Source organism: Fistularia commersonii, chromosome 4, assembly GCF_037954325.1.
Source record: "Fistularia commersonii isolate RoL2024-O1a breed Wild chromosome 4, RoL_Fcom_v1.0, whole genome shotgun sequence".
Classification (NCBI taxonomy): domain Eukaryota; kingdom Metazoa; phylum Chordata; class Actinopteri; order Syngnathiformes; family Fistulariidae; genus Fistularia; species Fistularia commersonii.
Genome location: NC_141287.1, coordinates 21689137 through 21713887, shown reverse-complemented (window position 1 = coordinate 21713887; position 24751 = coordinate 21689137). Strand labels below are relative to the sequence as shown.

At 43.5% G+C, this 24751-nt stretch overlaps 1 protein-coding gene across 1 annotated transcript in view; it reads right to left on the bottom strand.

Moving 5' to 3' along the window:
• The window catches only part of erbb4b (erb-b2 receptor tyrosine kinase 4b), a 281265-nt gene that overhangs the window by 76224 nt on the left and 180290 nt on the right, over positions 1 to 24751 (bottom strand). Inside the window, exons 4-12 of the mRNA XM_086145994.1 lie at positions 19501 to 19632; positions 15725 to 15790; positions 11822 to 11940; positions 10997 to 11138; positions 10073 to 10186; positions 9589 to 9715; positions 9105 to 9178; positions 5377 to 5467; positions 2151 to 2350 (exon numbers count right to left, since the gene is read on the bottom strand). Coding sequence (XP_086002120.1) covers positions 2151 to 2350; positions 5377 to 5467; positions 9105 to 9178; positions 9589 to 9715; positions 10073 to 10186; positions 10997 to 11138; positions 11822 to 11940; positions 15725 to 15790; positions 19501 to 19632 — 1065 coding nt within the window. The remainder of the gene's footprint in view (positions 1 to 2150; positions 2351 to 5376; positions 5468 to 9104; positions 9179 to 9588; positions 9716 to 10072; positions 10187 to 10996; positions 11139 to 11821; positions 11941 to 15724; positions 15791 to 19500; positions 19633 to 24751) is intronic.

Below are 24751 nucleotides of genomic sequence, written 5' to 3'. Positions count from 1 at the left end.
ACTAAAAACAAAAATGTCATACATTCTGGATTCATTACAACTGAAATATTGTAAGCCTTTTATTATTTTAAAATTGCTGATTATGGCTTACATCTTAAAAAAACTCAAAATATTAGAATATCATGAAAAAGTCATTTTTGTATTTTTAATTGCATTACAGAAGATAAAGAACTTTATCGCAATATTTTAATTTTCCAAGACAGTCCCGCACATCACCTCACCCACACACTACCTCCCCATTCATTCACTCTGCTGTCGGTTTTATGCATGTTGGTATTTTTGTTTATTTGTTTTATTCCTGTCACTGTTTATGTTGTTGTCACCCTCACCACTCCGTCTTATCCTGGATGTTGTCGTTCTCTCTGCTGCCTTTTTATTTGTGGAAGTCTTTTGCTAATTGTCTCCTAATCGTCTCTCTATTTGACGCCATAACCGTGACACTGTTGTGTTCAATAAAGTTTATCTTATCTTATATCCGTATTTGTCGGTCTTTCGGAGGCAGGTTTATTTCCAGTCCGCACGAAGCCTTTCTCCCTCAGCCATTTAACGGATGCGCTTGGCGGCGCGCTGGCCGTGCATGGCCATGTCAAGGAGGGCACTGTGTGACTTCTGAGCTCCTCAACATCTTCAAGATCAATGAAGTCGCTGTGTGTGTGTGTGTGTGTGTGTGTGTGTGTGTGTGGGCGTGCGTGTGTGTACACGCTTTCATGCACAGCCCAACTTGCGCTAAATGCTAAAGAGCTGCCAAAAGAGGGAGAAGGAGCAGGTGAGGAGAGTCGAGGCAGCAAGTACATAATGCAAATACAGCCTAATTCATTAATTTTACCCACAGATCAACAATGTGTGAACTGGTATTTTTTGAAAAGTACATCCTGGCCGTGCCCTCACAAATTTTGCTTCGTCATGTTTATGGTCAGATAAGTGGGTTGATTTTCCCTTTCTGCTTTTTCAGTCTCCGTAAAGCAGGAGTGCAGGTATTAGCCGGACACGCCGACAAAGAAACATTATAATTTGTTCAAACAGCGAATCAAACGCGGACGACCGAAAGAAACCTCACCTCGGTTATTATCTCAATTCGACTGAGTGATAACCCACTGTTACACACTTATACACTCACATAGGCCAGTGCACACTTTCCATCTGTGACCTAAATAAAAGAAAATAAAAAAAAATGAAAAGACTCACAAAGAACGAAGGCTGCGGGTAAAATTAAGAAAAAATGAATAAATGAATGAAGAACTAATGCTCACATTGCAGATACGGATCACCGACTGTTTACATCTATAAACCGTATATAATTCTAATATTTGGGGGTCAAAGGTTAACGTCATCGGGGCCTCGCGATCGTCCGGATCTCCCGGATGTGCTTTTTTCGACGTTCAGGGAACAAATGTCTGACGGCTGCTTTGTGGCGGCTGCTGAAACCAGACGCTCGACATTCAAGGTCACCGTCACCTTGACCCTGAACTTTCAACCCTTGGAGTTTTACATGGAAGACTTTTAGGGCGATGGCAGAAAGAAAGAAAGAAAGAAAGAAAGAAAGAAAGAAAGAAAGAAAGAAGGACTTCATATTGTGAATTAAATAGGAAGAATCATACGTAGAGCAGAGCCACTGTCATGTGGGCAATATTAATATTTCATATTATATTTATACATTCTCAGGGACATCTAACTTATTATCATTTTATTTTTTCCACCCACATTTTAACACCTGTTGTTTCTATAACCGCTCCTCGCACGGGGCATTTCTTGTATTTTTTTCATATTTTTGCAGGCTATTGTATGCTTTTTTCATAATCATTGTTTATTTGTATCTATATCCTTTATTTGCATATTCTATTATTACTATTTAAACACTTTTCTAGCCTGCAAAGCTGCTGTAACAATTGATTTTCCCCGCTGCGGGATAAATAAAGTCTATCTTATCTTTGAATTTTATAACTCGTATAATCATTATTATCATAATCAGAATTGGAGGGATCTTTTTATCAAATGTATAAATTAGGTTATTAAATTCTATTACTTTTATATAATTATTGTTACTACTATTATTAATATTTTCTATATTATCTATAATAATTTGATTTTTTTTTTTTTTTTACCTATTAACCTTATTTGTTAATTTGTGTTTGTTGAATCTTTCGACTCACAGCATTCTTTGGGGCTCCGGTTGTTTCGGATCAGAACCTTCTGATTCCCGGCTCGGAACAGCCTGGTCCAGTTGACGGTGTCGTAGTAGCACAGCTGGCTGTTCTCTGCGATGTGGACGTTCCCGGCGCTGATCTCTCGCAGAGCCTGAAGCTGCAGGGACAGGATGCCGTGCTGCTTCAGCACCAGAAGGGAGATCCCGCTGCGGAGCGCCAACGGGTGGGAACGGGTGGGAACGGGTGGGAACGGGTGCAGGCGGCCGGGCGACGAAGGCAGGGGGAAGAGTTGAGGAGGAGCGGGAAGGAAATAATTAGAAATATGGAATTCCAGTACAATCATTCCTACAAAGGTATCTGACTTAAATGCGGCGTGTAAACACGACGGTGAGGTCGTTATTATTATTCTTAAGGATGATGGAATAGATTATTGCTGTTCATTGCCAAAGAGAATTGACGAATTTGTAAAACAAACAAACAAACAAGAAGGGAAGTGAAGCAATGAGCTGCTTTTTTTCTCCCAAACGCCTGTTGAGACGGAGCCCTCGTACTGACGAGGGTGTTAAATGCACCGTTATGTTCCTTCAAAGCAAAATATGGACATTTTCGCCCCAACACACACTCACACACACACACACACACACACACACACACACGAGTACAGCAGCCCCTTAAGTTACCCGTCACTTTAAGTGTTTAAGATACGAAGCCAAATTTTATGGTTGAAATACGAAAAAATCATGATACGAATACGGGAAAATTTGAATTTGTGCGCTGCGTGCCAAGTGAGCTCTCACAACTCCAACACGCTTCACGATGCCGCCGCATCCTCTGAACCGGCGCCGCTCGCCGCTCTCTCCTTGAAGAACGCCTCGCCGCTTCCGCTCGGTCCTGGTTGTGGGTCCAGAACGCAGATCTGCTGCTGTGGCATCATTTCATGTCTTTGTGCTTATTTTGTATTTCTGGGCCCAAAGACAGCAAGTGATGAACCCAGAAAGAAGACGCTTTCTACGGAAATTAAGCACAAAATAAGATGGAAGCACAAAGGCGGTGTACGCGTGAATATAATCACGTATCATGCATTGCATCCACGATATTTACCGCTGTGGGACGGAGGTGGAACGAAGGAATTTGTTTTTTAAATGTGGAAATTCAAATGAAAGTGGTCTCTCAAGGAGCTGCTGTACATGCACTGTACATGCACTGTACATGCACCGTACATGCACTGCACATGCACTGTACATGCACTACTCTGCCGCGGATCGGTGTGGCTCAACTTTGAGTGTCTTAATGCTGCCGTCGTGTCGTAAGGATCCGCGTTCATCCTTCATTATCGATATCACTTATCCTGCACTGAGGGTCGCGGTCGGGCCGAGGAGAGGGGTTCACCCCGGACCCCCCGCCTGTCAATCACACGGCGGCGTGTAGCGACACGGAACCGTTCATCCTCTCTTTCAAACGTCATTCACACTAAAGCATTCACTTTTATTCACACATACGGGCAAACACCCCTTCTTCTTCCCTCTTTCCTTCTTTCTTTCCTTCCTCCCTTCATCCACGAGCATGAATATTGCACCGTAGCCTGTTTCCAGATGCAGCTGGGTGTGCGCACACACACACACACACACACACACATGGGCAGTCTACTCAAATACTCAGACTGACAATAGACATTTAATCATGAGTGATTACTGTTAGGGAGAGTCAACTTCCCTCCAAATGTCACGGCAAAAGTATTTTTAGAGGCCGACGGCAGAAATGAGTCCAAACGCAGACGTAGCTCAGGTTCCTCGGGTCGGTTCAAACACTCGGGCTCGCCGCTTAAATGTCATTACAAAGATTGTCTTTTGTTCGACTATCTGTCGGCTTCCGCAAACGCAGGATCATTTGGTTCATTTGTTTGCGACGTGGAAACAGACAGGAGTTTATATTTATTAAAGCGCTGCAGATTTGACTCATAAATTAACATGGAGCTTCAAGTTCAGTGTCGGCATTTGACTACAGGTCTGTAGCCTTAGCGCAGGAGGAATAGCCTACGTCATCACCCTAAGCACACACACACACACACACACACACACACACACGTGTTTTAAAAAAGTACTACTCGTCTACGCTAACCTGCATCTGTACATGGATGTGTGATGTGAGCCTCGTCAATCTAGCTTACTTTCTTGCATGTGGGTCTGCAAAGATGCCTCGCCGTGTATGTTGAAAAGATAATAACATCTGCGGGCCGGCTGGGGGGTGCTGGGAAGTGATTGAGGTTTTAAATTCGCAACCATTATGAAAAATTCTTCTAAAGTATTATTTAGAGCTGAGAACTGAAGGAAACGCTCCATTAAATCAGTGAATAATAATGGCAACGTTGTGCGATACTGTGAATTAATTACTATTTAATCCAAGTGTGCAGCCTCACTTAAACTCGACAGAAAACCTCTTAAAGATTATTTATTTATCTATTGGTTTGTTGTTTATTCATGTATCTATTCATCTTTTTTTTTTGCATTATCTTTTTATTTTGCTAGCCGGTATTTTTTTTTTGGTTGCCTGGCAACACCTTCGTTATAGGCCATTCGTCAATGATATATATGGATATAAGTAACAGACAAAAAGCACTTGGAAAATAACCACATTATTAGTACTACATTTTTTTTGCTACAACTTATACTAATTATCATCAGTTGACATCATCATAATAATTATTAGTATTATTATTTTCTTTATTATTGTTATTATTATTATTATTATTATTATTTCATACTCCTGTGACCTGTAATTAGTCAACATTGCATGCTTTAAGACATAACCAAATTAAAACTGAGAAGCCAAGATAGTTAAAAGATAATGATGTTTGGAGTCATGCATCTTTATCTGAAATTACAGAGGGCATGACTTTTGCAGAGAGAAAGTGAAAGGAAAAATGTCTTGGAATTTGAAAATGAGAGATACAACATAGGATGCAATATATTTGTATCAGAGTGATATATTTTGTTTTTTGGAAAAGTCAGATGGAATAAGTGAAACAGGCTACAATTCCACAAAGCTAACTAACACGTTATGAAATAAAGTCTTTGCTACCATCTTTTCTCCACCCCTAAGTCCTTTATTTGCATACATTTAGTAAACGAAAAGGCACAAGTTGCGTTGGACGTCTTGTCACGCCGACACATGAAACGTCTGCCAGGTTTGCCTCCAAAGCAAATCCCGGCGCTGTGTTTTGTCAAACAGTTACCTGTATAGAGCTCTGCCCCCGATAGTTGCCAGGCTGCTGAAAACACTCAGGTCTGTCATGTTGTCGGGCCAAGACTGGATGTTCAGGAAGCCTAAATGGGGACAAAGAAACACGGAGGCTCGCGGTTTATAATGACTCAACTGTAGCCGACAAATGGAACCGGCCGTCTGTCACATTCTCCGTTTCACGGGAATCAAACAAGCCGAGGGAAGGTTGTCATCGCCGGCGCTCGACGCATTCCGCAGCAGCCGTAACCGACCGAGCCCGTCGAGGAGAAGACGGGAAAACCAAAGGGGGGAATGAAAAGCCTCACTGGAGTAACACTGGAGTAACACCGGAGTAACAGGTGAGGTTCGCTTTCTGCAGGATCCTTCGGTCAACTGTTCCAAATATGAAATGAAGGTCCGAGACGGGGACTTTGCCGTGTGTGTGTTGTTTCAGAAATAGCAAAATGGAAGGGAGTACAATTTGTGAGCGGCTCCACAAGTCGGACGGCGAAGCTGCTCGGTGAAAAGACAAAGGGGATCCGACACAAACGCTTCTTCCGTTCGTTCCTCGATGCTCCCATATCATTGTCATTTTTGGTGAAGAGGATTTCAGCAAAAACCTGCTCCCTTGTTTTAACCCTCATATTATGTTAAGGGTCAATTTGACCCATTTCATAATTTGACCCTTGACATAATATGAGGGTTAAGCCCACTGTTTCTCATCCCCCCAAGTTCTGATAAATCATAGTAAAAATAGATTGGCGGGAGAAAATAGGTTAAAACCTAAAATAGGTTAATAGATTAAACATCATTGCATGATGCATCATTGCACGATGCTAGCAAAAAGACAAGCCTTGGTGATTTACACAAAAACCAACACAATCATGGGTACACTATGCCGATAAAAACGTAGTATTCATTCATTTTTTCGTTTGTTTGTTCATTCGTGATACCACAGATAAGCTTTCACACATCCGGACAATCTCTGGCACTGGTCGCCAACCTGCGGCCCTGTGGCTTTTGAAAACAATGAATGGGTACTTCATTAAAATGTCTTTTACTTTAGTCTGTTAATTTTCAAAATGCAATTTTAAATTTGGAGATTATGGCGCTCTTGCAGCATCTAAATAGAACAAAAAATCCAATGAAATTTCAGCGGCTCTTGATAAGCGGCTGCAGTAAAAGGATGACCGCGTGCAGAGAGAGGACAGCAAAGCGGGTTTGCTGCCGGACGATAATTGATTTATTTTCAGAAATACAAGGACTCAAACACACACTGAGTAGTTTGGTGAAAGTAACCATCAATCCAACGAGTTCGAAATGTTTTGTTGCATACAGGAATTAAATGTTGTTTTTTTTTTTTTTCTGTGGTTGTTCATTGATGCAACACTTTTGTTTCTACATAGCTTAAATGCAAAAAAAAAAAAAAATACTGTAACATGCTGAGTTAATTCATTATAAATTTCAAAAGGTGTTTTCTTAACCGCGGGGAAACGTCTCCAAATGTCCCTGCGAGCCCTGGACCAGGACCTCCAATCATCTCCCCCGTGTTATTTCTTTGGCAGGAGAACACGGAGCCTCAGCACTGAAAGACGCCGCTGGGAATCCAACCGGGGAGCTTCTCGCCGCTCCATCCTGATTACACCACCCACATTTTCAGAGACCATTACTAGTCTTAAAACCCTCCGCCGGGATGACGTCATGTGGTCGCAGAGGAACGTGCACGGGAAGACTACCGATTACCACAACGCTCATTAGTCGTGCCCGGAAGCCGTTCTTTATCATTAATAACGTCATGTTGCTTGATAAAACGATGCAGATAATCTAAATGTACATTTTTGACCCGTGTAGTGTCACTCTGAGCTAAATGTGATGAATTTACAATTGAATTATTTCCTTTGAGCTAATGATGTTAATCCTAAATCTGGGGAATAACATGCAAAAACAGAGCGGGATTCAGAGCTTAAGACTGGATCATCTGTGGATTTGATTACGAAAATGATTCATAGGTTGACGTCGAAAATTGCGCCGTCGTTAGGAAGAACAAAAGAGAAGGAAGAATAAGGGAGGAGTGAAGTATTTTGTGAGGGATGAGAGCTTCTTCTCCCGCACAGCTCATTTGAAAGCAAGAGGGATGCCATCTGTGACCCCGGGGTCGCTGAGGCAGGTTGACTGGCTCTGTCAAAAGTCACGTTGGCTTGACAGCCGGGGGAGATGACAAGCCGAACACACACACACACACACACACACACACACACACACACACACATCTCAGAGTTACCGGGAAAAAAAAAAAAAGAAAGGAGTGGAATCCCATTTTCAGAGTTTTCTATTTAAATGATGGTGTTACAGCGCATCCTGAGATGGTTTTTATCAAACACACTTGAAATGCTACTGGAATAAAAAGAGGGAGTTTTTATTTCTGAAGCAAAGATGCAACATTGCTTTGAATCTGAAACAATTTGGGGTCACAATCTGAAAGGACTGCAATTTACTGAGACGGAAATGATTATGTTACCAATTAACGGCTAAGAACTCTAACCGTTTACTGAAAATCTCCTTCAAAACTTTCCTTCACTTTCTACTTCTTCATGCCGTTGGTCTTCAAAACGTTCTCTCGCGCTACAAAGATAGAAGGAAGCCTCTGATTTCACGTTTCTTCTCAAGTGCAGTTCACCTCATCAGAGCAGGGTTGTTTTTATTCAAATAAGGATTTCTTTATTCAAATAAAACGGTCTGCAGTGCGTTGGAGATGGGAAAAAATAAAATATACTATAAAATATTATAATATAGCATAGCAATAAAACATGCTATTATACAATGTGCAATATAACATACTGAATATAATACTGTACTGCACTACCGTATAATGAAATACCATGCAATACAAGATATAATATAATATAATATAATATAATATAATATAATATAATATAATATAATGTAATATAATAAACTATAATATGATATATTATAATATAATACAATATAATATAATATAATATAATATAATAGAATATAATATAATATAATATAATAATCATTCATATTATTTCATAACATAGGATAGAGTACATAATTTAATTTGCAATACAATTCATTTCAGCCCACAATTCTAAAGGAATATATCAATAATTATATATATTTTGGAGATTATTTTGCTAGAGTGCAAGAGTGGAAATATTTCATCCTGATTTTGGCTATCACTTGGACTTTTAATGAATTTTAATTGCTGTCATTATTTCTATTATTATTATCATTATTATTTGTTGAAAAAAATGTATTATTATTATTATTATTGTTCCCACTATTACTGTCAGATTGGAGATACAAGGAGCGTTTCTGACAGCGGCGTCAAATGTGGAGGACGGGAGGATGACAGCGTGCATGTGGCTGAGCGGACGCTCCGGGTTTAATGATGCACACCGCATGTTTTCTTCACGCCGCATGAATGGAGGGCTGGGAACGGCGAGGACTCAAGGCTGGGAGCTCCCAGGGGAGGAGGGAGCACAGACCGAGGAGACTGAAAGACTCATCTGATATTCATATTATGCTGCTGTCTGTCCTTGGTGTGGACACTTTGCACTGGGGGGGGGTTGAGGTTGACTTAAGCAAACCTTCCCGGGCACCCAACACACACACACACACACCACATACTGTATAAACACTATATATGTCATTGATACGAGAGAGATACGTGAGCGTTCTATTCAAATATGAATTTCTGGTTTTCCGACCCACCTGTTATCTCCCGAACCGTCCGGAACACGTTGAGTTTTTCCGGGTCCAGAGCTTCGATGTTGTGATAGACGTCCCTGCGGATCACGGAGGAATATCACAAACGATGCAAAGTGAATGAGAAACGGCGGTGGCGCTGGATTCTGCATAACTGAGGCCAAATGAGCCGTCGCGATAAGAGCGGCGGGAAGTGGAACGCACTTGGCCAGGCTGAACAAACTGAGAGAATTCAGCAAATCAGATAAGGGAATATGAAAAACACAAGATATTTATTTTCCCTCACTTTACTTGGTAAAATAGTTACGGACCGTCGCTCCGGTTCGTACTTCGCTGCTATTTGGAGCCTTTTGCTGAGTTCCCCGCGGGATTTACGAAACAAAAGGAGTCCCGAAAACATGGGGGAGGAGATGCCGGCGCGCCCAAAAACAGCAAATGCAAGCACTCGGTCTGGATATGAAGACAAACGGGCCCCCGAAGCCAAACTCACCCTTTGATTCCGGTGATGAGAAAAACCAGATTGCCGTTGATCTTGGTGCAGTTGACGAATCTGTCGATGTTGCTGGAGTCCACCGTCTGAGCGCTCTGCAGGCTGGCGGTGCCGATGCCGTCGCACGCTACGAGAAAGGAAGGCGCCGGGAAACGATACCGCAGTCATCAGAAATGTGCAAAGAATTGTAAACAGTTTATAGAAAATCCACAATTTCCTCAATACTTGATTCTATATTTCTGAATGCTCATTCGATCTTGTTGCTTGGCTGCATTTGGAAGCTAACGACAACAGGAATCTGCATTAAACTCCCCAAGTAATTGCAGAGAGGATCAAATTAATTGACTTCACATTGTTTCTCATTTGTGTCCCCATACATCATGATTTCATAGTTCTCAGCCCTGTAACGTCCCATAAATCCCTTTTTATGAAGTCACTTAAATTGGAGAAAACAAGTGTAGAACTACAGGGGATCTTGAGTCACCTTTAGGACAGATGTCAGTGCAAGGGATGCACATCTTGATGCGGTTCTCCTCCACCTCCATTTTGTTGCTGGGACACGCTCTCACACAGGAGCTGTGGTCCACCACGAAATTATCTGAAAATAAGCAAATACAATTTAAAAAAAAAAAACAAAAAAAAGGAAAAAGAAATGATGGATAAGTTATAATAAGAGTTAACAAAATAAAATGGTCAATCTTCCAATCCAAATGCTTTCTTCATCCAGGAGGGCATTACTTCAAAGAGTGGCACTTAATTTAGAAAGACATAAAAAATATTAGAAAAAAAACAAGCATAAAAGTCCCTCTTTTTCACTTTGCTGGACTAAAGTTCAGTGACTGGCCTGTAATTGTGAAGCATGTGACTGTAGATGTGAGTGCTTCCTTGCACCTGGCGTGCAACGCTTCTTCCATAACATATTTTAACATTTTAACTTCCAAAACATGTTGCCTTCACAAGGATCAGGCAGGAAGAATAAAACCTGGACGGCAGGCGATAAGACCGGCGCGGATGTAGCACACCGAGAACTGAGTTCACCGAAATAAAATGTGTTTGGTAGATATTTTGAACCTGGAACTGAGGTTGTTTTTTTTAACCGCAAAACTATTCCATTTTACAAACTCAGCAGAGTACAAATGATATGATGGCACCTTTAACACCGGCGCCGGGATGGAAAGAAGCCAGTGGGGCGCAGATGTGCATAGTGATGCCTCACGGAGAAAAACAAGAATATACATGAGCGTATAGGGGACAAAATATGAACGGTGTGAAAAATAGGAAGTTCTTGCATATCAGGGGTCACCTGACATCAATAACGTTCACGATCCGCCGCAAAAACCACCGCCGGACGTGTTTGTCTGTTTCTTGCGCCACGGATTTGTGGCGAAATCCCGGGATTTGGACTCACGGGGGCACTTTTTGACACAGAAGGCTCCGTAGGTGTACTTGGCTCTGGGATTGTGCTCCAGCTGGAAGGTGGTGGGGTTGTAGACGAAAGGCTGCGGGCACTGGGTCACACACGCCCCGCTGTCGTTGAAGTTGGTGCAGGCCTGCAAGCCAACACACACACACACACACACAATAAAATGATGAGCATACTGTACGTGCGCGCTGAACCTAATGTCTGCTGGCAGTGAATAATGGATAAAATAATAAGTCTGGAAATAAGCGGGGATTCACGTCACGTAGAAACACTTAGTGTTTCCAATTTACTAGCCTTCGCACTCGATCTGCTAACATGTCTGTTGTTCTGGACCCCCAGCATCTGCGCGGGAAATGTTAAAATGCAGTTGCTAATGCCTGTCGCTGTCGTACATGAACGCAAGAAGGGACGACTAGGAAGAGTCTTTTCTTTCATCCTCCCTCTTTCAGGAGATCTGGAGTGTCACCAAAGAAAGAAAGTAAATATTCTCCCCGTCACCAACTCCGTCGCCTTCCAGCACGCCGGAATTTACTTTGCTGATATCGTTTCATTGGAGATTTAGCGGCCATGTGACCGCAGTCATCCAATAGTTAAGTGCCGTGGTTTGGTGCCAATTAAAATGTTTGAATATTGATATATGCCGCAGACAGAATATTTTAAAAGGAGGCAAAAAGTCAAAAGTGAAGGGTGATGCCTTTGGGTAAAAGGGGTCGGGTACAAAATAACTAGCTTGAGCCAGAATTCTTTAATGTAAGAGTATGTGTGTGTGTGTGTGTGTGTGTGTGTGTGTGTGTGCATTTTCTCACTCACAAAGCAGTCAGTGTCCTTTGGTCCAAAGCAGCCACCTGCACACTCACGGTGGCAGCAGTCACTCACGTAGGGACTATGACAGCGGCCGTCACACTGCTCGGCACACACCGTTCGGGTTACTGAGGGCCGAAGAGAGAAAACCAGCCAATGACGCCGTTCTTAACAAATTCGCTGGACTTTTGCCGCCTGGACCGCCGCTGGTTTTTTTATTGGATGTTGCGTAAAACACACACACAGAATATCGTTTCCATTATTCATTCGTTCATGAATTATTTCATCAATCCTTTCGTTATCTACGGCGCTTATCCTGCATGGTTTCGGACTGTGGGAGGAACCCGGTGAACATGGAGGAACCTCACATACCAGGAGAAGATGGAGACCAGGAACCTTCTGGCTGAGAGGCAGAAGCGCTAAATTCTGTGTCTGCCTAAGTTTACATTACTCACAATGGAACTACAAAAATGGTGGTGATGGCAGATAGATAGATAGATAGATAGATAGATAGATAGATAGATAGATAGATAGATAGATAGATAGATAGATAGATAGATAGATAGATAGATAGATAGATAGATAGATAGCCTGCTAACTCGTTTAGTTGCTAGCTTGCTAGCTTGCTAGCTTGCTAGATAGATAGATAGATAGATAGATAGATAGATAGATAGATAGATAGATAGATAGATAGATAGATAGATAGATAGATAGATAGATAGATAGATAGATAGATAGATAGATAGATCCCTTGGAGGCACTTGTCAAAAAAAAGAGATCTTTTTCTGGAAATGCAGCGTGTGGATGAGATAGGTTGCGGCAGCAGACACCTCGCTGTGACCCCGACATCAGTGAGGTGAAATGTGGGGTTCTATTAAAGGTGCCCGGGCTAAAATATAATGGCCCGCTTTATTTTAACGACACTCTGTCAAACAAATGGCCTTGCCGGGCATGAAATGCTGTTGATCAATTTGGCTTTTAAACTTCCAATTTAAAGAATGACAAAAAAAAAAAAGAAAAAAAAGCAAAGCTCGAGCAATAACAAATACAAAAGGAATTTGTCTCGTAAACTATGCCTGGAAGCTTCTATTTCCACCGTGTTTGAGCGCGACATCAGTCAACAGACGCCGCCGCCTGGCGCTCCACATTTGCATGACGTACAATGGGTCTGAAAATGAACTCGACGGAAATGAAAATAAAAAGATGGGGTATTTGTGCGGCAGGGACATTCTTTTACCCAGAAAAAATTCTTTGGAAATCGAACGCGAATCCCAGACTTGATGACATTTATACATTTAACTTTTCCTGTCATTTGAATATTTTTATGTGGCAGACGTCGCAGCGTAGTAAACTATTCGCCCCATTTTGTTTGATTAAAGGAGAATATTTGGGACGTATTCAGGTGATGAAATACACATATCTGCACGCGTGCACGCATTCACAGACACACCTATTGGACCGCGAGTGCGCTAAACCAAGCCTTTGCTCTGCCTGATCGATGCATGATGAGAATCTGTTGGTTTAAGGAGATGTCTGGAACCGCCCAAAGGGTTGTATCTGATTCCAAGATGTTTGAACGCTTAAATGAGCTGACAACAGCCAAGACAAGAGATATGACATATTATTCCTGTGCCGAGATTGAAATGACTTATCCATCACCTCTTAAAATTAAAATCATACCTCCGCTCCGAAAATTCAGCGGAACCCAATCAATGAAAGTGGATAAAAACACGAATGTCGAGATCATCGTTTCATGATCTGCAGCTGCCACCCTGCGCTCGGGGTCGGCCGGGAGCGTCATCGCCCTCCACCCTGGATTGAACAACCGTTCACCCTCTCGGATCACACGCCATATTGAAACGCACAAGCGTTCACTCCCTCGTTGGCGCCTCCAGGCTGTTTGGGGTCTCCAATCCACCTCCCGCATGTTGGAAATCCACGCAAAGTTGGGGAGAAGATGCAAACTCCACACGTAAAGGTCCCATCTTGGGTTCCAACCTTCTCTGGCCTGATCTCCAGTCAGTAACAGCCACATATAAAGACATTTTTCCCATTTTGTTTCCCAGGAAAGCGGAGGAAACCCACCGAGACACGGGGACATCGCGCAAACTTCCCCCTACAAAGGTCGCTTGTCGGAATCCAAGCGGCGACCTTGTTGCAGCGAGACGGAGGCGCTAACCCACGGGCCCGCTGGGCAGGAACATTTGCGAGTGAAATCTTTGCGGGAGTCGGTCCCGACCTGAGCTTGACGGCGTTGCTGTTTGCTCTCCGGGCTGCTTCAGCAACATGTGACTCTGAATCCCAGAAGATCTGCTATAAGAAGTGTGCGCTCGCATGAACCGCGGCTCCCGACATCGAAAGACAGTTATTGTTGTTGATTCACGGTAAGAATGTAAAAAACAAAAAACACGAACAAGCCATATTAATCATCCCTGTTGTTTTCATTCGACGCGCTCATCATTTATTCATTTCGTGTACTTCGACGCAAAAGCAAACACCGCGCGGGGGAAACGGAAGCAGATCCGGGATAAATCAGAAAATCCCAACGCGGTGGAAGACGGAGAGACGGGGAGGCGATAACGGCAAACGGGAGCGAAGACGGACAGGACCGGGGCTTATCTGGGGCCCGTGACATGTTGTTAACGGGTCCTGGTCAAACAGCTCGTTCCTCATTATCTTAATGAGATCATGACCGTGGAACAAGTAAGATGAGACATGCCCAGGCTGGGAGCCATAGATTAAGTGGTCAGCGCATGGAGTGATGGAATGCAGGGGAGGAAATTGATGGCCACGGAAGTGCAAAAGAGGGGCGGCGGGGCAAAGATATATCTAATGTAGAAAGGAAGGAACGTGAGGGGACTGGCGTATGGCGGCGCTCTGCGGAGAGACGGACCTGGGGAGGGAAAGCGAGAGGCGGCGAGCTTCCATCGCTCTCACACGACCTCCATTAGAAACCTGTGTGGTCCGTTTACAAGAGACGCTGCCTCGTGAGTGAAGAATAACAACAACTTTATTTATCCCGAAGGAAATTGTTGTCCCAGAGGTACAAGAAAAACACAACAATAATAAATAATAGTAGAAAAATGTATAAACAGGTAAAAAAAAAGGGGGGGGTGAGAAATACAAATAAACTATAAAGTGTCTTAAGTAACAAGTGAAGACTATAAAGTGTCTTAAGTACGGAGTGAAAGATAAAGAGTGCACGAGAGTATGAAAAAATATTGAGTACGGGAACAACTTTATTTATCCCGAAGGAAATTGTTGTGCCAGAGTTTCAAGCAAAAACATAACAGTAATAGATAATAGTAGGAAGGAGGAAGAATAAGAAATACAATGAAATATAAATTGTCTTAACTGTTTTAAGGTTTTAACTACAAAGATTTGAAGATTCCCTGCGGATGAGGGAAGAGGAATTAAATATTGTATATGAAGCCGCTATGAAATATTGCACAGTTATGAACATATACACAAATAAATTATTACAATTTAAAGTAAGCGGGTGAGATTTTTTTTTTTTTTTTTTTTTTTTAAGGTTTAAGATTTTAAGAGCTGAAGGGAGAGGAATTAAAAAGTGTGATAGCCTCAGGTAGGAAAGACCTCCTGTGGCGTTCAGTGGAGCTCCTCGGCGGCATCACTGACGGGATGTCAGTGTGATGGACATTAAGACATGTGTTTGTGGAAAAATTATTAATGGAAATAATTGTTTCAAATCTTTTCCCTACAGATGAAAAGCATATCTATGTATATGTATACATATGCATTGGAACACTATTGAATAAAATAAAAAGTCATCTGAGAACCGTCCTTGAATGCACTGCTTTTTGAGTGAAAAATAGGCACGTTTAATGAATTCCATTGAAATGGGTCCCGTTGAGGGAAAACAGAAAGAGTTAATAATGCCACTGTACTTACGAGTTTGACACTGGCTCTCTTTGGGTCCCCAGCAGCGACCGTTACAGGAGCGGTGGCACTTCTGACCTGCGTGAAGCCGCACGGAAAGAAAAAGAAAATATGGTGACGAAATGCGGCAAAAAGTGAACGCCATCACAGCCGGACATCGGACGCATCCGTCCGACCGAAGCCGCTCCTTTGCTGCGGCGTCCTGACGTGTAAATATACTGCTCAAAAAACATAAAGGGAACACTTGAACGACACATTGTAACTCCAAGTCAATCACACTTCTGTGAAATCATAGTGTCCACTCAGGAAGCAACACAGATTCATTTGGACTTGTTTTAAGGACATTACATCAAAGTTGGATCAGCCTGGAGTTTGTTTTTACACTTTAATTTTGAGTGTGATTCCTAATCCAGACCTCCATGGGTTGATACAATTGATTTCCATGGATCATTTTTGTGTGATTTTGTTGTCAGCACATTCAACTGTGTAAAGAGCAAAGTATTTCATAAGAATATTTCATTCATTTAGATCTAGGATGTGTTTTTTAAGTGTTCCCTTTATTTTTTTAAGCAGTGTATTTGAAATTCAACATCAAATTAAAGCTAAACGGACACATTCAGCAATCGACATGTGGAATAGCACAGTGAACTTTTTCAATATGTACAGTACATACAAGATGACCCTTTTTTATCGTGTTTAACCGGTGATGACAGTAATTGCCTCCCTGTCAACCGGCACAAATTATTTCCCCTCATAGACGGAAAGTTTTATTTGTCAAAATACGATTTTATTGAAATGACTGCACTCTAAAACCAACTCCGGATGAAACGGGGGGTCAACTCCGCTCGAGATAAAAGCAGTGGAGTGGCGTAGCCCGGTATGATACCCCCGGAGCATTAGCCCGTGTCTTTCTGGGGGATCTGGAGGATTTAATTGACTGTCAGGTAATTGACTGCGAGGGAAGTGCAGGAGTGCTGTCCTCTGGCCATCAGCCTCTCCGGATGAGAGCTATTAACACTGAGACCGGCTCCGTTCCCCCTCCCCGAGTCTCCATTTTCCGCCCTCCTGGTAGGTAGCCCTCCACGCTGCACGCTTCATCTCTTTCATCCTCCATCAACCCTGGAGAAGCCATCACTTATCTAGGTCTCTGTCTCCTCTAATGCCCGCCCGTGTCTCTCTTTGTTCTCTCTGATTTGCTGTGTCTTCGGCCCGTCTCCCTCAAAACCAGCACCTTGACAATGTTTGACTTGGAAGCGCGAGCAGTGGCCTGGAGAGGAAGGAGCCGGGAAACTGAAACGGGAGTCGCTGTCGGTGAGAATTGCGCGCGAAGCTGCTCGCGATCGACCTGATCGCCGTCGGCCTCTTCCGACGCCAGGAACTTTTTGCGGTTTCAAGAACCTTTTCAGGATGGAGGGCGTGTCTTGGCTGCAGAGCAGGTCCGTAGGAACTCAAGACGTAGAAAATGTGCAACCCGTTACCAGATATTTGTCGGAGCGCCACCTTGCTCTTCTGACCACCGAGGGGTTTTTGTTGAAAATAAGTTTGAAGTCAGCTAACGGCGGGCTCTTAACACGGCGAGGCAGTGCAGGGAGGAGACAGAAACGCCTCGACCATCTGACAGTCCGTGGTCATCATTCCCGGCGTGAAGAACGCAGGCGTAGATGCAGCTTCGCTCTCCACGACGTCCCTGTCGTCTTCCTCTCCTTCTTCTTTTTGAGCGGTTTGTTTTCGAGTGCGGCGTCACACCGATCCCGGCTGTGGTCCCTCACCCCCTTTGAGAATGCAAAACTAAAAGTTCCCCACAGTCATACAAGTCCTGCGCCTCGACCGCAGAGTGCGACCGAATGGAAATCTTTGCCCGGTGACGGCGAGCACCTCGGGGGTTGAGGGCGGAGCGCGAGGAGGACAACCAGCCAGAATATCAACGCCAGAAGCTGCGGCTCCCCAGACGCAGAAGCGACGCAAACAGGTCCAACGCTTCGCTTTTTTTCAGGCGATTGAGTCAAAAGTTTTTAACACTTTCTGACAGGTGAAAAACAGATTCCTGCCAGCTTGGAGGGGTCAGGACAGAGGAGGGTCGCGGAAGGCGGCTTGTTAAATTCAAACACCTCGGCCGTCATCCCTTTACAACATGACGCATTAAGTATGTTTATTTTCCCCGCTAAACCCTTCATAACTCGGAGTATTCGTCAACCTGCTCCCAGCTGGCGACGGCGGGGCTTTAACGCCGAGCGAGAGAGCGAGCAGCCACTCGGGATTGTTATTGGGGAGCGGTGACAGAATGGGGTCAAAGGGTGATTTTGCGACGGCGATGTTTTGTTGCCCTCAGTCAGTCAATTACTGTCACGGGAGGAGGCCGGCGTGCGACGTCTCCTCGCCGAACCTCGCCGATCCTCTGATTGTACGGTTTTGAGTTCTCTCAGAATTCAAACGGCCGGGGTTTTCCTCCTGACTGGCAGAGCGCTGGCTTTATTAAAGCGCTAATAACCGGCTGCACACATTCAACTAGCTGGGCTATTGTAAAAATCAGCAGATGGGTGGAAGGGCAGGTGGGAGAGGGGGAACATGGTTAGTGTTGGAAAAGAAAATTAAAAGCAGAGCTTCAACTACTGGAGAGACACTGTAGGCAACCTGAGAAATCTGCCATTCAGAAAGCTTAGCTTTCAACCGCAGAACCATTCATGTACAGGCTTTTCAATAATGTAAAATATATATATATAATAGTGTTATAATTCTTACAACAACAACAACAACAATAATAATGATAATAATAATAGTAATAATTATAACAATAATAGTAATGATTATAATAATATATCATTGTTATTATTTGTAGTAGTTGTAATGGTCTTGCTATTATTATTACAACTGATATCATTATTAAATAATTGTTATTTATTTAGCATATCTAATATATATATATCAACATTAGAAAAATATTTATAATAGTGTTAGTGCTATAATTGTTTTAACAATAACAGCAACAATAATAATAGTGGTAATGATAATAGTAATAATAATAATAATATATCATTGTTATAATTAGTAGTAGCTGTAGTGGTATTGTTATTATCATTATAACTGATCGTTTTATTAAAATAATTGTTATTTATTGAATGTATTTAACATATGCATAATGTATGTTAATAATGTATATTTTATTTTATATACTATATATTATATAAAATGTTATATATATATATATATAGAATAGGATATAATATATATATAGTTATATTTAAGTATAGTATATAGTATAGTTTTTAACACTTTCTGACAGATGAAAAACAGATTCAATTCCTGACAGCTTGAGCGCAAAAACGAGCACAGGAGGGGTCTTATGGTACAGTTATACTTAATGTGTATTATTTTAGAATGATTAGAATTTAAAGTGCAATGCCGTTTCCTGTTCACACGGCATCCAGACAGACCCCCAGTATTGCACATGTGATGATCAGCTGTCACAGGGACACACAAACATTCAACCATTCACCCTCTCATTCACACATCTGGACAATTTAGGGTCATCGATGAACCTCCTGCATTGTTTTTGGACGATGGGGGAAACCGGAGAAGCCGGAGGAACCCAGACAGATGCAATCTCTGCTTCTATTTGATGATTGTGAGTGGAATCACACTGGAAGCACATCTTCTCGTTCCTCACCAGGTGAATCTTCTTAGCATTGCTCTTCAGACATGAAAAAAAGTGTTTCTCCCTTTTTTTTTTTTTTTGCTCCTATCCTTTACATGGAGGACAAATACAAAATACTCTTGCTGAGGTTGCTTACACGTGACGCTGCTGTTGGTCGGCACCACCACGGGGTAAATCCCCGGGTTTTTGACGATGTCCTGCCAGTGGATGGTGTCCGCGTGGCAGAGGAACTTGTTCTGGTCAATGTAGACTCCACCGCTCAGGATTTCTGCAGACACAAGGAGAGGACGTTTAAAAGATGCAATGACGTTGGAATTCCACCATCCTGCGGGGAGCCTACGGGAAAAAATACAGACACACTCATAGTGGTGATGCTGCCGGGAGGACAAAGCCACGCCGCTGTTATTACAACTGAGGATCTGTTCGTCTTTTGTTGTCGTCGTCTCCTCTGGCAGAAATAATAACTTATGAGATACGGCAGAAAACCCTCCGAGGATTTTAGGACTCCTAATAAGGAAGAACATGGTGTTATGTTTCATGAAGATCTCCCCATCATCCTGCCAGTCCTACCACTGTCAGACTTAGAGCACTATTTGATCCCACACACACACACACACACACACACTCATATTCACACACAGATTGTATAGTGTTCTTTTTATTGTTCTGCGGTTAATCCTCTTTCTGTGTGAGTCGCAAAGAAAGAAATAGAAAAAAGAAAATCCCGCCGCAGAGGAAAGGATGGGAGGGAAATAAAGGCAACTGGTGCCTGGCAGCTGATTTGCATTATTTACAGAGTTTGTATGTCCTCTATCTTCATAAAAACGGATTTCTGACACAGGGCTGAAACCAATGAGACTCATAATCATGCACGGGGCCCCGTGCCAGCGTCGGGCTGAAACCGCAGAAAACAATATCGCCCGACAAAGCGCTGATTAAATGATACTCTTCAGATAATAGGTGGCAGGGATTACCTTGGGCCCCCTCCATGGAGCCGCCCCTCCTCCCATATCTTTTTGGGAGTTAAGAAAAATAAATCCCGGCTCCGACCAAAGGGGAGATATTGCCAGGCGAGGAGGACGCCGTGTCTCAAATTGTAATTTCGCTTTACCGCAGGACGCTGCCGGCAAACTGGGGCAAAAAAACAAACAACTTAAATCAGTTAATGTGACAGAAACACCGGCAGGATAAGCGACGTACAATATGTCCGATTGTCTGGGGATTAACCGTCGATTAACCGTCGGCCTCCCCGGCCGCCGCTTGGCATCCAGGGGTAAACATCCTCACTTCTGCCGGGTCGGCCCACGAACTTATCATTTATTGAAGAAAAGTAACCGCTAGCTTAGCATGTACCGCTATCTGGCCGAGAGAATGAGCAAGCTGTAAAAACAACGAGAAAAGATGTTATAATTGACCCATGTGTCTGTCTGTCTGTCTTTCCCTCTGTTTTTTTTTTTAATAAACAGATATTCAAAGAGTGCTGGACCATCCCAAATAAAATCAAATGAAATAAATTCAAATAAAATAAACTTCAATACTAAATAAACTCAGTTCTACTACCTCAGTGGTGGAACAAACTTCCGGAAGCAACAAGACCAGCATCATCTCTCTCAACCTTCAAGAAACAGGTAAAAACTGTTCTCTCTCAGGACTTTTTACTGCGCTGATGCCCCAGATCAGGTTAGGCAGCAAGTTAGGCTATGCAGTGTGTGTGTGTGTGTGTGTGTGTGTGTGTGTGTACGTTTGTGTATGTCTTTGTCAAAAAAACCCAAAAAAAACTCACTAACCTAAGCTTACTGTTCTGTATATTTCCTGTGCATCTTGTATTTGCCAGTGTATTTGCAGTCCCTCTGTCCTCTATTGTAAGACACTTTGGATAAAAGCGTAATGTAATATAATGTAAACAAATGGATAAATACAAAAAGAAGTTTTGTCCTTGAATAAGGTGTGTGTAAATGTGGGCCTTTGTTGGAGGCTATTTTGTCCAACAACAACAAAAAAAAAGTGTGCTTGATGTCCAAGCCATCATTAACAATCATTAAAATGCAAACGAACGAACAAACGAACGAACGAACGAACGAAAGAACGAACGAACGAACGAACGAACGAACGAACGAACGAACGAACGAACGAACGAACGAACGAACTAACGAACGAACGAATCACCGGCTTCAAGCGTCACTGATTGTGCATAAGCCTCCGAATAGCTCAGCAATCAACAACACTGCGGTGCGTGACCACTGGATGAAAACAATATGAAATTCAGGAAGGCAGAACAAATGTATTCAGGCAATTATTCTGATGTTAAATGCTTGTTGTGACTTTTCTTTCCCTCCTTCTCAATTTTTTTTTTTTTTGTCATCCTAGCACGGGGATGAGTTTGATTAAGACTGGGAGGCAAATAGCAAACCCGTGATCAAAAAAAAAGGAAATGTTAATGAGTTTGTGAGAGTGAATTAATGGGTGTTGTGCTGCTTGTTGAGGAAATATGAAGGGAAATAGAAAGAGCGGGAGAAGAGAGGACTTGCTCGAGCTTCGGAGGACTATTTCGCCGACAATCTCCCAAGAGTGGTTATTTCTCTCTCCACGGGATTAGATTGATATGCTCAACCATGACCAGCCGGAGCTTAAGCACTTTTTCTTATATTGTCAGGCAGGTAGGTAAATTCACACACCCGCTGAAAATAAAGCTCAATGATTTAATTACCGAAAGTCAACACGCGGAGCCGGACGATAACGAAAAAGACATGTGGCCGGCAGATGTTCGGTCAGAACAGAGCGGAAAGTATCTTCCTCCGTCAGAGCAGAGTTGGACGGAGGATTTCACCCCGGCTCGCCGCCGCGGCGTCTCGTTGATGCGAAAGCTTCCGCCGGCGGCCGTCTCAACGCTCCACGGGATTCCCCGGGTGTGTTCTGGGTGACCGTGGATAAGAGGGTTCGGTCGACCCCTGAAGCGACGGCGGGTGAAGCTGCTTCCAGGCTACGGCCTGCAGACGGAGCAGCGGAAACACCGATATATACTGGCTAGGAAACATTACTATTGGAGATGGAATGCAAATCTTACCAATCCCAACGCCTACGTCTCCTTCCTCCCCATTCATTCATTCACATAACAGAGACATAGCAGCGTGCACGATGTCATTCACGTCATCTAGAGACGTACAAGCGTGCACACTCTCTCCCCAGGCAGACTCGGGGAGGAAATGGAGATTCCACACAGGGAGGAATCTAACCATTGATTATAAAGAGAATATCATCACGTTGAGAGATGAGATCGCAAGGGAAGCCGATCGTCGCGGTCAAGTGGGTGTTTATGACCCCGTACATGGATCTCCAGAGGCCGCGGCGCTCTCCACGCTCTCCACGAGAGATTCATCACTCATCGAACGGCTGTTCCGTGCCACGAGTACTCCAGACACGCTCGGGGTTCGTTGGACTTTCTGTTACGACGCCGCTAATCCATTAGGAAGGAAATCCAACCGGTCTGTAAACGGCGTTTCCGCAGAACACGCGTTGCAAACTCCATCGGCTCTTTCGTGTCGTCTGGCCGTCGACGAACGGAGCGCGTTCCCCGGGAAAGGAATGCATTTTTAACGCGGCCCCGAGTGAAGTGGTGGCAACCGCTCCATTGTAATTGCACTATTATGTGTTTAACTGTTGACCTGAAAAGAACAACTGTATTAATTCAGCTACATAAAAAGTACTTGACAAGACATTCAGCGGAGAGACGGCGGCGCTGGGATTCGACTGCCTCTCTGCGGCGTGCGGTCAAGAGTATCCATCTGTGTGTGTGTGTGTGTGTGTGTGTGTGTGTGTGTCAGTCTGGGGTCAGTCCATGCAGGTGACCGGGCGAAGCTTTGTGAGGACTGACAAGGCAGGGCAATCAAAAATAAGGGAACTCCAATGAACAGAAAAAGGAGGATATTAAAGATTTAACAAAGTGAAACGCAAAGCCGGGGATGAGTGTTTTATTCATGCGTACATATGTACTGTACGTGTCTGCCGGCACGCGTGTTCCCATGGGCGCGGGTATGCGGAGGGAGCCGGTACATTAAATACACATTTTATTGTAACATGATGACTGACATTCATGGCTGAGCGGCCGCGGCGGGGCATCGTGTGCAAACAGCGTCACGTGACGGACGGCTTTCCATCTCAATGTAATATCCCAATCAACATTTTATAGATAAAATGACGGGCCGGCACATTATTCAATCTGAATTTTATTTTTAGTCTCCCCACCTGGCACTCGGCGGTTTCGACGGAGAATATGTTCCGGGATCCCCGCGAAGGCAGTTGAAAACAAGTGACGCGGAGGATAAATAAAAAGACAGCGGTCCAGGAATGCATAAATCATTTTCTGAAAACCGACGGAGGCTGCGGGTGAGACGGCGAACGGAAAATTGAAGAGGAGTTCAGAGAAATGGCTGTCTTTAACAGGGGGATGGGAGAAGAAAAATGACTGCCTGAGTGCACAGCGTGGAATAAATATTATGTAAAAAAAAAAAAAAAAAAGTCCTACACATCTATATGACAATGTAGTATTAAAATTCTAAATATAAATGTATGTAAGGAGAACACAATAACATGAATCATTTATTGGGTTCCATAGAAAAAGCACTAGCAAATAATAGCATCCGTTATCGTGGGTATTTGAAGTCAATAAATCCAACAACGGGAAAACGTCCAACACGGACAGACTGTGGAAATTCACGCCAGCGTTCATCAACCGTTTTAATATTTGATTCAAAACCCCACAAACGCGTCCTTATTCAAATGGGCTTGGGTTTAACATAGACGGTGTTCTGATCATTACGGGGACATTGCATGTGGCACGGGGGAGTCCACCGCCGCCGCCGCCGCCGCCGCCGCCGCCGCCGCCGCCGCCGCGCTCATCCCTAAACATATGCTTCGTCTCCGTCGAGATAATTGCGTTCGCAAGTCGCTGATTAAATTTGGTCCGTCCCTTATGCGATTGTTTCCTGTGATTCTTTATGAAAAAAGATTTAAGGATTATAGAATTATATCCTGGCAAAGCAAAGCATCTGCTTAAAGATGAAGGGGGGGCAGAAAGAAATCACGCCAGAGCGGTTAGCGGGAGCGCGGGGTTTCATCCGCGCTTGCTTCAGCTTAAATTGCGATAAAACCCTGGTAATCTGAGTTTTATGTAAAGGCGGGGAGGAGGAGGGCGGAGGGGTGCGTTATAACAAGACATGGAGATGAGATAAATCCATGGGCCACCATGAAAACAAAGAAAGAAAACAAAAGATTATGAGGAGGTGAACAAGCCAGCGGTTAAAAACAGGAGGAAAAGGAGGTCCGGTGGCATCTGCTGAGGGCCACTCGGCTTATCCGGGCCGATGCGTGATGGCCTCGCCACCTGCATG